The following is a 15,629-nucleotide window of genomic DNA, read 5'->3' as shown; positions in this document are numbered from 1 at the left end:
ATGAAACATTACGTGAGTGACTGCCGTCTGCCTTTGTGTGTGTCATATGACACTGTTGTGTAGATGAATGTGGTCTATGCATCGGCCACCCGTGCGAAGCTCTAGAGAGAAAAAAGGCTGCATCCTTATAGACCATTCCCAGTGGCTACAGGAACTTCCCTGTCCAGACTGGATCTGAACTAGGCTTGTGCTGGGTGAAGGCAAAGCACTTTCTTGTCCTTTTGAGAAGGGTCAGCCAAAGGGTCACAAATGCTATTGGCCAATTGTTCTTGGGAAATAGAAGCAAATCCACCAGTAACTTTTCCTGTAATCTTACTGCACAGTGTTCATTCAGCTGTTCTGAGGAGACAAACTATAGACCCTACAAAAACGGAATTTTCAGCCGGTTGGTGGTGGCGCACGCCTTTAATCCCAGCACTCGGGAGGCAGAGCCAGGTGGATCTCTGTGAGTTCGAGGCCAGCCTGGGCTACCAAGTGAGTTCCAGGAAAGGCGCAAAGCTACACAGAGAAACCCTGTCTCGAAAAACGAAAAAAAAAAAAAAAAAAAAAAAAAAAAAAAAAAAAAAGAAGTCACTTCATGGCCGGGCGGTGGTGGCGCACGCCTTTAATCCCAGCACTCGGGAGGCAGAGCCAGGTGGATCCCTGTGAGTTCGAGGCCAGCCTGGGCTACCAAGTGAGCTCCAGGAAAGGCGCAAAGCTACGCAGAGAAACCCTGTCTCGAAAAACCAAAAAAAAAAAAAAAACGGAATTTTCTACAATTGAAATGATAACTCTTTCTCCTGGCTAATTTGCATATTTCCATAGGAGGAAGGAGGCAATATCTTGGGGAGGGGAGGAGTGGTTATAAAACAACTTAAAAAATTTTTTTTATAGTTTAAATTTCATGGATTTGGTATGTGAGAGAGGATAGGGAAAAAAAGATTTTTTTTCTCTCTCTTTTTCCCTTGCTCTTTCAGACAGACAAGGCGGAGAGAGAAAAAATCTGGCTTATGGGCAACTATTAGCCTGAGTGCCCTGCTGATATAGTTCAGCTCTGCCAGTGAGTAATTATCTGAGAAGCTATCAAAACATGGAACGTCCCCCCTAACACCAGCAAAGCTAAGCATGCTAACACATGGTCTCTGAGGCATTCAGAGGGACCAATGCCATTATCTCTTATCCTCAGTGGGGACGCCAGAGACACTGTGCTGGGGGCTGTCAACAGCTGCCTATCTTGTCAGGCTCAAAACGGAAGACAGACAAGCAGGGAATGAGTCATTTGAGAGAGTGGAATGCAGGTGTTCCCTTATTTTCGGAACTCTTGTCTAAGGTACATCTGTGGTAACCATGGCCGAGGGTCTTTGGGAATACCTAAAAGAAGTATGGGATCTGTGTGGGACATGGTTAAAGGTAGACAAGGGAACATTAAGAAAAACAAATGTGGGTGTTTGGTGTTGAGAGACACCGGTCATGGGAAAGAGTTTTGTGTCACTCAGGGACATGCAATACTTCAAGGATTTAGCCAGAATAAGTGTCTCTTCTGAGTGGATGGGGAGGGGGCTACGTTAGCCTATGGAGGTGTGGCAGAGGGGGCCACTATGAAAACCCATGGAGTCTAAGAAGGCCCCACTCTGTCCATGCTAAAGGATTCTCTGCTAACTGCTGGAATCAGATGCTGAGAAGAAACACACAATTTACAAATTTATAATTTGGACATAATGGAAGTTTAAACTGACTCCTCAAACAGTAGAACTGGCTTTGTATATGACCCACAGGGAACAAACTCCCAATATTTCACACTAACTGTAATCAGACAGTTTCCTGGGAAGATAAGAACAGTTTTTATATACTTCCAAATGAATTAAATAGTTTTTTTTTTGTTTGCTTGTTAAGAGAAAGTGTGTTGAATGGGTCATTTTAATTGAGGAACTTGCAAGGTAGAGAATATAAACCATGATATATGCATTTAACTGGTAAGTAGTTCTTCATCCTAGGGACTCACTTTGTTTTTATTCATTGACACTTGGGCATCATTTGGATAGAAAACATTTCAAGTGGTAGCCAGTTCCTTGTCTTCAGCGATGGTTGGGATAGGAGCTGCCACTGCTCCCCATGCTTAGAGCTGAGAACCCCCAGTGCTGAATATGGGCCATTCTCTCTGCTCAGGAAAAAAAAAAAAAAAAAAACTCAAGGCTTCCTAGAAGCCCTATGACAGGGAGGAAGGTTCTAGAACATTCTGATACCAGTCACTGCAGTATGAATGGAGATGTTAGGGGGTGCCCTGAAAACTCACCTACAAATGAAGTCAAAAGAGAAGTGAATTTGTCAGGAGGCCCGCTGGCCCCAAATGTAGCAATGATCACCGGGAAAGGAAGAACACCGGTGTGCCCAACAATATTGAGCTTAGAGGTCTTACTGAGCCAAGGTGAAAAATTCCCTGTCCATACCCTGCAGTTTGCTTTCAAGGTTATGTTTGAGGTACTAGCAGCTTGGGGAGCCTTGGTGTTGTCCCATAGTTGGGGGCCAGTGTTCCTGTGTTCCCAGCTTGACGTTCTATGAGCTTTGGGCTAATGGAGAAAGTTGGCCATTCTGGGGGCCAGTGTTAAGGCCCAAGAAGATTACATTTTGGAAACATCTCCTCAGGCAGACTTCTTTGGTATAAAAGTCATTCCCCCCAGAAGCCTGAGTGGGAGGGGATAAGATAAAACTAACAAGGGTTCTGTGAGAGGATTCGGGCAAGAGGCCTCTCAGAAGATAGGGCAGGTCCAAATGTGGGGTAACTTCAGTGTTGGGAAGAGAAGGGGCACTAAAAGGAACAGGGAAGTAGAGTCAGGACACTGGGGTTGGGGAGGCGGGTGAGGGGTCAGTGGTGGATCCTGCTCAATGCCTCTTAGGTACAGAGCCAAAGTACGGATCCTAGAGGGGCCAGTAACCATCCAATCCTAGTTATTTCCATGATTATTTTAAGGGTTGACTGTACCTTTTTTTACTAGAATCATCTAAGTTATTTTTATAATTTCTATGGTCACAGCTGTGCTGGGATGTGGGCATTAATGCTTCCTGTATGAAAAAGCCTCTTCTTCTGCTTCCAACGGAAGAAAACATCAACTTACTTTATGCAAATAAGTGCTAATCCTAACTTGATTATTTTCACTGCATGCATCCCAAGCTTAAAACTTGAACCTAGGAAAAATACAATCACCTTCCTGCGTGCTATTCTGGAAGCATATCATTGGAGGAAGCCTTAGCATTCTCACAAGGTAACTGATCTTGGCTTTCCAGACTATGATATTGTTAGTTCTCTAAAGATCATTTGGATTTCTCCACTTTATTCCTTGAACGGGTCAGACATGTATCTACTGTCAAAATCTGTTATTGAACCAGGGGCAGGGACTTCATTCATTTGCATTTGAATATGCCCTCTGCACCAGAGTGCAATTTCAGTAATGACTTCGTTCAAATATTTGTAAAACTATCAATGTAGGCGTCAGTTCCCTAATTAATTCCAAGTCACTGGTTGTTTCAATAATCAAAAGTAATTCTACCCCGCAGTCTAGCTAAGCACTTACATATCACGCCTGAGCTGACCACCAAGCAGAAAACCCACGGCCCCTGCACCAGGAGCTATTCTACAGTGAAATTAAAACCTCTCATTAGTATTTTTTTTTTCTAGCAATTCTAACCTTGAAATATATCCTAATTTTAGCAAGAATAAGATTGTTATTAACTCAGAAAATATTTAACAGATTAAAAGTAGCATCCATGATTTACTATGAACTCAGGAATCTATTAGTTTTAAAAGTGAACAAGCTCTTGGGATGAATTAATATTATGACTCACTTTTATCCAGCAAATAAATGATTCTGTGGTTGGTGTTGTGCTTTATATTCTCTATGGACAGTCATGATTCTTTATCTGCCTACGCCCTTCTATTCATTCTTTTGCCTCTTGAGGGGAAAAACACCCTTCTACATATGGATTAGACACCATCTAACTTTGTGTGGTTTTTCATTTCCATACTTTATTTTCTAGTTTCCAGGCCAATATTCTTTCTAGAAAGTGAATTCCCCTGCTCGGTGTACTTTGGGTAGCCATGTAGAGATGACAGGAAAATCGACATTTTCTTCTTACCCTCTCATTTCCTTCTCACACCCTTCTCAAAAAGTCATACTACATACGTTAAAACAAACAAACAACAAAAAACCCACAACTTGTTTCTGTAGTAACATGGCATTTCTTAGAAAACCAAAACCCAGTTAGCAAAGGTTCTGTATCTGTCTGGAAAAATCAATAAATAAAACACCATAATTTAAGAAAATTCTCCCATCTCAGGGCCCCATATGCAGGGTCTCAAACTCAGCTGAGCTTGAGTTTCGATCATTTCTTCCAGTGACAGGAGCAGGGCAGGAATATGAACTAGCTTTCCTCTGCAAACACCAGCACGCACGTCCAATTCCTGCCATGCAAGGAGAGCCAGAGTACACTGGAAAGCGGTGTCAGCTGGAGGCCACAGGTGACCCACAGCGCCCTGGTGGCACGTCACAGGCAAGCCACCCTTGCATCCAGTTCCTCGTTTGAGATTGAAAGCCACTCACTGTTGTAGCCACTGCTGCCGCTAGCCTCTGCCGGCGCCGAGTGGTGCTGAACTGGCCCTTCGCGGGTGGCCCTTCCTGACAGTGAACGGGAGAAAAGGGGATGAGAACACGGGGCAGGGAGGAAGAGGAGGGGGTTTATGGGAGAATGAAAGATAATCAGACAAAGGAAAAGGGAAGTTTTAACTGTAATTGACTTTTCTTAAAAAAAAAAAAAAGTCTTAGCATTGAAACAGGTCAAAGGGACATTTATGCCACAAGGACTGTTCTTTATGCTCACTGCAGACCACTCAAATATTGTGAGTTCACTTCCTGAATATGATCCCTACCCCCAAAGGAGACAGAGAGCTACGAATTAGCACACTCACGAGGAGCCTGTGATTCTAAGGTAAAATGAACGTGCACACCACTTTTAAAATGGTGATGATATGTTGTATTAAATCAAAAGGCATCCAGTAAACGGTAGTAAAGAAAACAGGCAAGCTCAGGGGAAAGTAATTATATAAAATGTAATAGGGAAAAAAATGTATTCAGAGAAAAGAATAAGGGGAAGAGAAACAGGATTCTTCAACCTTACTCAACCCCCTACCAAAAAGCCTACTGGCAGGGACTCAGTGTGAGCAAGAGTGCTGGGATCTTCAACTTGAAGAATTTCCCAAGGAGGCAGGCCTACTAGATTGGGGTTTAGGGGAGCTAGAGAGCCTTCAAGTGTCTCAGTGTGTATGGCCAATGCCTAACAACACCAGTTATGAAAGGTTTCCCTTGGTAGTGTGCGCCTGTACACAAACCCGAAGAAGCCTAGAGGTGATGGCATTCCTTCTCATGCTCCCTCACTGTTATAAACCCTGACTCTCCAAGATTGGGAACAATAGTTCTACTTCCAGTCAGCCAAAGAGAAGTTTCTTAGACTAACCCAACAATTCACATAAAACAACAGCAACAAAACATGACTACTTTCATCTGTTTGGAATGACAAATGTTTTGAATTCTCACATCTCCAATTCTCTTTTAAATTTTCCAAATTACTTTCAGATTTTACTTCACCAATCTTTTGCATATTTATGTGTGTCATACACATATAATCTATTTTCTACTAAGGTTTTCTAACAAAATCTCCACATTTAATGTAATAAAAGGAAGGACTCATCTTCGCATGTCAGTATAATTTTGGAATGTGAGACACACAAGGTCATCTTCACATGAATGATGGGTAATTTGATTGGTTACTATGTACTTCTTCCTACTCTACCTGATTCCTCCAGTATCTAGGACCTAGTATCTAATTTTATTCTCTTACTAACACAGGGTCACAGTACCTCTCTTCTATAGCACTTTTGACTAAATAGTGGTATTGAGATTTTTATTAGAACCAGGAACTCTGAAGTTTTGGGAGACATGGATGCTTCTTCTCTTAAGAGATAATCCCCACAGAACCTTCAAGACAAAGGCTGACTCCATGAGTCACACAACAGATTTCTGAGAGCAACAACTCAATTGCATCCAGCACAAATACGAGCAACATTTAACTTCCATGTTCAAGTAAGGTGAGCCATCTACCCTACGAAGAATACGCTATTATCAAATATCCGGTATGTTTCATTTCCTACTTCCTGGAGTCAATTAAAAAATGATCTATCTTATAATTCCTTCACTGTGACAACACTATAGAATGATGGATGCAAAGTTCAATGATACAATATCAACACCAATATTGAGCGCCACCCAGCTACCACTGCCACACAGCCTGGGTCCCTTCACCACTGGCTAATGACCTACGTTACAAACAACAGAGAATGGGTTTGTCATGATCCAAGAATCTCTCAAGTTGGCTGCAATAGTGGTCATCTGGGAAAATAAGAGGATAATGAACCCAAAACAAAATACTTGGCATTGTTAGATGGAATTCTCATAATCAAAAAGCTTTGTGAATAGGAAGGGAAAAACAGCTAGCGTGAGGAGAAAGTGGGAGCAGGAGTCCTTAATCTACCATGGTAAAAATGCTATGCCTTTCTGTAGGCAAAAGACTGCTGAGTAAAGATGTTCCTGCTGGTTACAGACACTGCTGGGGGAACTGATTCATCCCCAATGGGTGTGCATGTTGAAGGAGCCAGTCCTGTTCCAGTTACACAGAGAGACTCCTGACAGCTCTTCGAAGACCTGTTGCCTTAGGCAAGCAGAAAACCTTCAAGGGGGATGATGGCAAATTCTGCAGCAACCCCGCCAAAAGATACATACTTTAAGTCCAACTAAACGCTCCCTGGAAGGATTAATAGCTCAAAGTCTATCTTTCTACTGAAAACTACACCTGCTCCTCTTGAAAAGGCAAAGTGACTGTAGGGATGAGGTAACCTCAGCTTCCTCATCTACATAAGAATCATAAGGACCATTTGAGTCACTTTTTGGTCAAACAAAGCAAGGCAGCATCAGTGAAAAATTCAGTCACAAAGATTTGCCTGCTTTTGTACCCATTTCTTCCGATGATTCGAACAATCCTTATGACTTCTCAGCACATTTATTAACCAGGACTATATTCTGTTTCCTTGAGGGGGGAAAATGGATCAAATGGACTTGTGGTGGGAGTCCTGGCCCCACAGCCAGCCAGGGGCAGGGTGCTCAGACTCGCTGAGAGTCAGTCCACTCAAGACAATGGCTGTGAAGGGAATCTGTTCAGTGGTATGCATTACAGAAACAGACTGAAACAGCAACTCTCATAAACAGGTATGTTCTTTGGATGCTAGCACTCTTCAGTTTTTTTTACATAAAGCAAGGCTTCTTCTGGCTGCAAAAAATGATTCTACCCTCTTGGACATGAACGAGAACATAAAGACTTAAAAACAAGACAAATCATAAGCTCAAAACAAATGACAATTTTTCAAGTTTCGTATGAAATCATTTGGCATATTTTCCCTTTAGCACTAATTTTATGAACAGAATGGGAAACACATTAAAGTATATTGCTCAAAGGAACATACAGAATTATATTCATGGGATGCAGATATTCTAAATAGAAATATTGATGTTCAGTGCTTGTGAAAATTTATTATAAATTACATCAGATTAGAAAACACATCAGCAGTTTGTTATTGACATATTCAGAGTGACAATACAAAGAATGTTATTAAAGCAGTCTGAATTAGAGAAGAATTACATTTGTTAATTATTTGAGAAAGAGAAGAGCACTTTGACCTTTGTGTTAGAATCTAAAGTCATCGATATAATTAAAAACAAAAACCTGAAGTCTAATTTTAACTGTGCAGGTTAGCAATCATCTTAGACAGCTAAGGTAAGAATAGCAGAGATTTTTGTAAAGATTTGAAAGTAATATCATTTATGACATAAGGGGTTGAAGGCATTTACCATATTCTGTATCACTGAAATACAGTAACATAAGAGGATCATATTTGATTTATCAATTTATAACTATTCATTGCAATTAAAATTTTTATTTCAAGTAAATTTATTATGAGCTATGGAGATTTTTGTTTCAATCTGAGAGTGGCCATTGTAGGCCAAATATGATCTATCTTTGTAATTACAGAATTTTAGAGTTGAGACAGAATTCAGAATCAGAATTCAGTAATCATTAAATTAATTCTATAACTTGAGCAGGAACAAATTAAAGTCCAGAAAGTTGAACAGAAATGCATAAATTATGAAGCCAGAGAATCCCAGTGGTCACGCTAGCACCCACTGTGTTGATTTTTAACCTACAGCACCTCCTACAAGGCCTTGATAAAACTGTGGACAAGTTCACCCCTAAAAGAGCCTGCTAACCCTGAGACTACATAAAGGAACATACATTACAGTCCACCAGCTTTCCAGTTTGGATTTTAAAGTGGCTTTCTGAGTTTTAATGCTTGAGTTTAAAGGCTGTGGCTAAGGATGGACATCCTACCATGTGGCCAAATTGGATCATCCTTACCTTTCAAGGTTTTGGGACTTATGTCCAACTAACTAAAACCAGTAATTCCATGTTTAGGTAACACAACTCCGTCTGCAAAGCACAGGTTTTAAAGTGGTCGAGCTGGTCCTTCCCCGTCACGGGAGCCCAGGGGCTGACCCCGAACACATACAGAGACAGTGTTTTCAAGGGGGACACAACGCGAACAAGGAATGGGAAGAAAAAGCTGTACCTGAAGTTGCATTTTTGTATCTTTGCTGACACTTTTTGTTCTCCAGCGTCTTGTGACCCGCTTGTCTTTCTTTGAAATATCTACACAGTTAGCCTACATTACACAAATAGTTAAAAGCAACAAAGGATTATTAAGTTCACACAGATGATAACACATACAAAGAGCCCAGAAAGTTAGTAAGGAATTGTTAGAACCCCAAAGCAAGCCAGCCAAGGAAGAAAGACATTATATTAAAACCAAAGACTTCTCTACGGCTTACTTATGAAAGTTCTACTTCTAGTGTGTAAAAATGAAAGCAAGATTACAGACTGCGAGCATCTTTTCTACATTAAAAGATGTTCATACTTCTGAAAGTTCCACAGCTTAAACTACAAAGCCATCATTGTTAAAACAGAAGCGACATGGGAGAGTGACACAAATATGCATATCTACAAGTCTAAAATATATTCAAATGTAAACACTGATAAAATGCTTCTTAATTAACACAATGATATCAAACTTCGAAAGTATTAGGAATAACTCCAGAGAGGGGCTGGAGACATGGCTCAGCAGTTGTTCTCATAGGTTTGGATCCCAGCACCCACATAGCAGCTCACAACCATTTATTATTCCTCCAGTTCTAGGAGATCTGATGCTTTCTTCAGGACTCCACAGCCACTGCACACATATGGTGCACAGATATACATGTAGGTAAAACACACATACACATTAACTAAAGAAAGGAAGAAAAGAATAACTCCAGAATATAAACCATCTATTGATATTATTAGAAATATCGCAGTTTGTCTGATTATAGTCACTTCCTTTTGAGTGTCACCTTGCATAGTCATAGAACAGCCCCGAAAGGGTTTAAATTAGGATCTTAGATCTCGTTCCCGGGACAGTCACGTTTACCTGCATGTCAGTGAAGTTAGGTGCTGACTGAGTCCTCTGAAGGATCTCCAGGTTTTGCAGGAGCTTGCTAAGTTCCACAAGGTTTGACTGACAGTGTGCAAGATCTAGTAAAGACAAAAATGTTAGAACTGGGTAGAAATGGTGGCAGCAGTATTGAAGGGGACTCAGTCCACACTGTGGCGGATACGATGTGGTAGATGGATGGGCAGATCTATATTTATATAATGGCGATGCTCACAGGGAACACAAAGCATTACTCCTCTCCGGGTCAGAACCATGGAAGCCACTGGTCGTGAGAGGGTTTCAAAGCCCATTCTTACCAACTGTGGCTCTGAAGCAGATGACTTTGACATTATCAAGTTGTGTGTGATCGCTTTCCTGTCCTCACAGCTTTTTGTCTCATGGACACTCTGGAGAATTCAGCAGTTTTGTGGTTTTATTCCTAGGGGCCTATCTACTAGTTCCTCTAAAATGGTTCACAAGGTGGCTGCGTGGAATTTGGGTGGAACCAAAGTCAAGTTCAGAAAAACAGAACAGAGTAAAAATCAGTTAAACACATCTGTTCTTCAGCTCACTAATAATGTGGCAAGGAATGATTCCTTTAAAATCTATTGTAGACTTTTACTAATTTCAATTTCATCTCTATGGAAGAAATATGCTCTAGGAGTCAAGCAATTTCCCCATATATTTGAGGCCTAGATTCATATAAGTCCAGAAGAGCGAATTACCTTTACTGTTAGAGGTATAAATCAGACATATAATGGGTCCCATAAAATGTTATGTCTTTTGAAATTCAACCAATGAAATAAATATGAAATATTTCTTTTGAACTAAAAACCCATCTCAGGAGTAAGACTGTCCTACAACAAATGTTCAGTACAGATTTTTTTTTTTAAGTACATAAGAGATTGGGAGAAAGGAGAGTGTTCTTGGTTTCATGGTTTGTGAGCAGATTTACAAGAGACCCCATCTCATCCCCAAAGGGTCGAGAAGATTGACAGAAAAGTTTTAGCCAAACAGAAAAGTGGAGGAGAGCAAAGAAGTTGGGAGAACAATCTAGCCAAAGGCACACAGCAAGAAGTATGTAAATACATTCAAGTTAAAAACAACAACAACAACAAACCCAAAATCCAACAACGACAGTTGTTGAGTCTACAGAAGAAGGAAGGTTGAGGGGGTGGGCAGGGCCACGATGTTGAATGCACTGGCTTCTAAATGCTGAGATAAGTACTGTGGAGTAACACCCCGGAGCCAGTGAAGAGCCGAGGGAGGGTGTCTGCACAGTTATTTTCAGGACTGCCAGGCTTGAGGGGGCTTTATGTCGTGAAGAAAGTACTGACTTTGGGATCAGTCAAATGTGGGTTGGCTGCAATCCCAACCTCCCCACCAAGGCAGCTCTATTCTCTCGGGCAGATGTCTGAACCATTACAAATTTCACTCTCCTCATTCTCCAAGTGCGGGAAGTGAACAGTAGCTATGTCCCATGGCTGAATACAACAGGATCTTGGCTGCTAAGTATTGGCACAAGGCCTGCAAACTGGCTCACAGGTGATAATTTCCCATGAGCCTCTGAGAAGGATGAAACAACCGAGCTGGAGACTGGGTGACGAAGTCAGGAGGCTGTATAACCACTAGGGACAAGAAGAATGGCGGGTCTGGGTCACGAAGATAGGGATGGATCGCAGCAAAAGGTTGATAAGGATAAGGACAAGACTCTGAGTTGGCTGTGTGAACAGGGAGACGGTTCGCTGCAACAATCCCTGACCTACACGGGGTCCAGATGCTGATACGGCCCCTGGGGGGGACGGGACGGGTGTGTGTGTGTGTGTGTGTGTGTGTGTGTGTGTGTGTGTGTGTGTGTAACCCGGGCGGGCCGGCAGGGCATCACATTCGGATACATGCTCTGCAGTGAGAATGTCTGAGTGTGAACCCTGAGAGCTCTTCTGTAGTCACAGGGGCGGGGCTAAGGGGTGGGGGGAGCATCTTGTAGATGACCTTACACAGGCGAAGCTGGGCGGTCTCTAAACACTGCAGGAATCCCCAGGGTTGTCTGGAAGTGGTCTGCCTCCTTCCACAACCGGAAGTTGTGTGTGATGAATTCATCCAAGGAAAACACTTTAATGAGATGTCATAGGAACAGGATTATGAATAGAAAAATACCTTTTAAATTATAATTTCTTGTGTGGGTTAAGTTTGGGAGGTTGGTGGCTCAGAGAGTTGAAAAAAATGCAAATTTGGAGTTTTTTTTTTTTAAAATGGTGAGGGGGCAGGAGGATTAACAGATTGTCCATTTTTTCTTCCTAAGTGAAAATATCAAAAAGTTACATAACATCTGTTTTTATCATAATTTTAAATTAATTAATACAGTATCTCAAGATTAATACAGTATCTCAAGAGCATCTAAAAATTAAATCAGTGGAGACTTACTAAATACTCTGTACATGGCCCTTGTTTTTGTCAGCTTTGTGGGTTAGATGAAAACTGTTTCACTATGGAAATGGTTTGTGGATAAAGCATGGGCCGAAGGGTTCTGCTGAGGAAGGAGAAAGGAAAAGATTAAACAGCCCTGAGATGGACAGAACGGGCCAGTCAGAAGGCTCACGGGCCTCTCTCACAGGTAACTCTAGACACGCAACCCTGGAGCCTACGGCTCACATCTGTGCTAGCAGGGAACAGAACTATTCCGTGGGGAACGTGACGGCGGAGAAGGAGGCAATGGAAGGGACCTAGAGGAGGGCAGCGCAGAGTCCCGGTCTAAGAATGGAAGGTTCTTCAGGCCTCAGGGGACGATGGGTAAAGGCAGAGAGAAGGAAGCAGCAAAGAGATAAAAAGGTTGAAGAGAGAGGAAGCCAGGGCAGGAGAGAAGCACAGACCCACTTGTGAGGAGGTGGGAGAATTGGCAGGAAGGAAGGTGGGTCACAGACCAGAGAAGGATCTAGAACTAAGGAAAGGCCAGGTCACTTGAGGGCGGGTGATAGTGGGAGCTGCAATGTTTTAATTTCCACCAGCTTTGGGTTTAGGGGGCTCCTCTGAGAGGCCCCCAGGGCAGGAACTAACCTTCCGCACACCTGTCCATTTCTTCTGAGTCCTGCAGCCAGGCCGCCACTTTGCTCTGCCCCGTGGTGCAGGTCGCAGGGAGGCTGTTGCTGCATGGTAAAGGGGACTGCCATGGAAAACTGTTGGGCTGCATCTACAAGCAAAGAAACGAAGCGCATCATTTACACACGTGAAGGCGGAATTCACGCATGCTAACAACACTCCATCAATGCTACCTCCATCATCCCATGGAGAAAACAGTGTTCAATAAAATAATGGCCCACACTCACGAGGACCCAACAGCTCAGATACCCAGTCACTTGAAATTACTCAGAAAGTTAGATTTAATACAGGGTCCTCACTACAGTCTCCTTAGCTCCTGGCTAAAGATCTCTCCTCTCCAGAAGCTCTCTGTACCCTAATGGTCAGCTGAAAATCTTGTCACCCTCATATGAGCCCTGAATTCACTACCCACCAGCAAACAGCCTTGCTTAGAATGCTTCAAAAACATTCTGTAGATTACATAAAAGGCCTTCTTGTCAAGTTACCTATAGCTGATAGCATTTCCACTCAAAGGATTTTCATGTGAAATAAATTTGAACAAAATATGTAGATACTAATGTGTACAGTAAATAGCAAAAACACCCAGAAATGTACTTCCCAAGGGGCTGAAGAGATGTTAAAACATCATGTTTGACTCTAATACTCCCTTGCAACTGATTATGCCTCTTCTAAATTATTAAGAAATAAATAATGCACACAGTTAGCAAACCCAGTCTTATTTATTACCCACACAGGGCCATAAACCAATTAATACTCCGGAGTCTCATAATTCGATATGTGGAAGGCAAGAAAAGGGACAAAAGGCTCTTTACTGCATTTTGATAAATGTAACGGAAATCTCTCAGGGAATGTGAGCTCCGAGCTGTGCCACTTGCAACTGGAGAAATGGATATTTTGTGGAAACCAGAGCTGGAGAGTTTTCTTATTCCAGAGCAAACAGTGGGAGGAAGGATTTGGTTTCAGTTCACCAATCTCAGATATCACCCAAGTTATTTAATAAATAAGACAAGGGACAGAAATAATGCATCTTTCATCAATGTTTTGTGCCAAAGATACCAGTAGAAGCTGGAAAAACCTAAGAATTAAAAATTAATGTTTTCTTTTTAAAGATCTGTTTAGGATAGAGTTCTCATTCAGTTTGGACTAACCCAGATTCATTCCACCCTGTGATGAAAACTCAGGAGGCCCAGAGAAATACAGGGAACTATCCTGGGGACCTCTGAGTTCCCAAATCCCAATCTCTCTGGCTCTTGGCTTGTTCTCCTTATTCCCAGAAATGGTTAGTATTTCAGTCAACCCTATTACTAGGAGAAAAGTAATCAAACTGTCTTTAGCAAGAATGCAACCTCAATGAAGTCACAGATCGGGACGCCTTGTGAAATATAATTAGTGGGTTATAACTTATACACCAGTAAGTACTTTCCATCAAGTAACAAACACCGAGCATGGTAAACATTCCACTGAGTGTGATAGGTTAGGTCTGGTGTTTCTCAATGAAGTTTCCCACTGCTACGCAGGGAGGAAACTATGTAATCTAGGTACGACGTAGACTCCTGTGGAAGCAAAGAGAAGGCAGACTCTCCACTGAAGTGTTTTTGAACCAACTCAGCTTCTCTGACCTCAGTCTGGGGTACCGAGCATAAAGCCACAGCACCCCTGTGCAATGCAACCCAATTATTGAGTCCAACACTGAAACAGCTGCTTCCCTGCCCGTTCTCCTAACCTTGACTTTCAGACAAGAAATACCTCCAGCTTTTCTGCAACACAGACCAAGAACCTCATTACATCCCGAGCAACTGCAGCCTCTCTTGTCTGGCACTTGGGTTAATGAAAGGAGGTACTGACTTTGGAAACTGCTGTGTGGTCACATCCTGGGATGGCTACGTCACTTGTACACATGCACACACAGTCTCTGTGATGGATTAGAGATGAACGACTGTCATTTACATGACGTACTTGCTCACAGAAACACGGCTGATGTCAATGCACCTCTCCAGCTGACGCTGCGGGGAACTGAGTAGCCTCTCTCTGGGTCATGCATACATCTTAGCTCAAAGCAATAAATGAGTTTCACTTTCAGAACTTTGGGGTCTCTTTATTACTACCCGAGAATTCCCAGATGCTGATTAAACCGATGTTTGCTCTACCTCCCCATATTCCTAAAAAGTCACACAAAAATGACGTGGTCCATTTCTGGAAACTCTCTTGGTGACTCACACGTCTAGCTCCTCTTTGTTTGTGATTAACTCTAGCGTCAATCTCACTTGTCCTCTGGGTGACAGCTTACAAAATCAAGCTTCTCAAAGGACATTTCTAAGCAATTCCCAGGCTGATTTCTTACAGCACAGTCATACCTTTCCATCCACAACAGAAACATTAGCAGCTGGGGAGGACTCTGCTGTCGAACTCGCAGGGAAGATGTGGAAACTCGCATCTCTGGGTGACCGCACGATTTCGTTCTGACGGTACAAGCGGTGATGGCGCAGTTTGGAGACCCAAGCATCGAACCAGTCCTGGGATTTCACCTGAAACAGGGAGCAAGGAAAGACAGCTGCCGAGACCGTCTCCTGTCTGCCACTGGGGCAGGCGAATCGCATCCCCTGCTAATGCCAGATGCTGAAAACAAATTCACCTTCAAATGATAGATGTGCTCCTCCGTGTCAAGGTCTATTCTCCGAGCTTTCTTTTTTATCGACATGACAGACAGTCCGACATCTATGCTCCCGTGGACCTTCCCCTTTTGGATCTGAAACCAAAAAATGAGTGAATATGCTGGAAGGGTATACGGGCTGGTGTGTTTCTGTTCGGAACTAAGGTGAGCTCAAGGAAAATTTTAAATCACTTGTCGGGGTGACTACATTCTTTTTAATTAAGAGAAAGTGGCTAAGGTCTAAGACCTAAGTTGGAGTTGTCATGACTTCACATCAATTTC

General features: G+C 42.5%; 1 protein-coding gene across 16 annotated transcripts in view; it reads right to left on the bottom strand.

The window, feature by feature from the left end:
• Positions 1-15,629, bottom strand: part of Osbpl6 (oxysterol binding protein like 6) — a 202,367-nt gene that overhangs the window by 40,252 nt on the left and 146,486 nt on the right. For 7 of the 16 annotated variants that reach the window (XM_006972473.4, XM_042275501.2, XM_042275506.2 and 4 more), the window contains 6 exons: positions 15,330-15,443; positions 15,052-15,222; positions 12,656-12,788; positions 9,599-9,702; positions 8,705-8,797; positions 4,575-4,649 (listed from right to left, as the gene is read on the bottom strand). In XM_006972473.4, the coding sequence (XP_006972535.2) occupies positions 4,575-4,649; positions 8,705-8,797; positions 9,599-9,702; positions 12,656-12,788; positions 15,052-15,222; positions 15,330-15,443 (690 nt within the window). The remainder of the gene's footprint in view (positions 1-4,574; positions 4,650-8,704; positions 8,798-9,598; positions 9,703-12,655; positions 12,789-15,051; positions 15,223-15,329; positions 15,444-15,629) is intronic. The other 9 variants (XM_042275503.2, XM_042275505.2, XM_076569729.1 and 6 more) reach the window with 3 other exon arrangements.

Source organism: Peromyscus maniculatus, chromosome 4 (assembly GCF_049852395.1).
Source record: "Peromyscus maniculatus bairdii isolate BWxNUB_F1_BW_parent chromosome 4, HU_Pman_BW_mat_3.1, whole genome shotgun sequence".
Lineage (NCBI taxonomy): Eukaryota > Metazoa > Chordata > Mammalia > Rodentia > Cricetidae > Peromyscus > Peromyscus maniculatus.
This window is presented reverse-complemented; position numbering and strand designations above follow the sequence as displayed.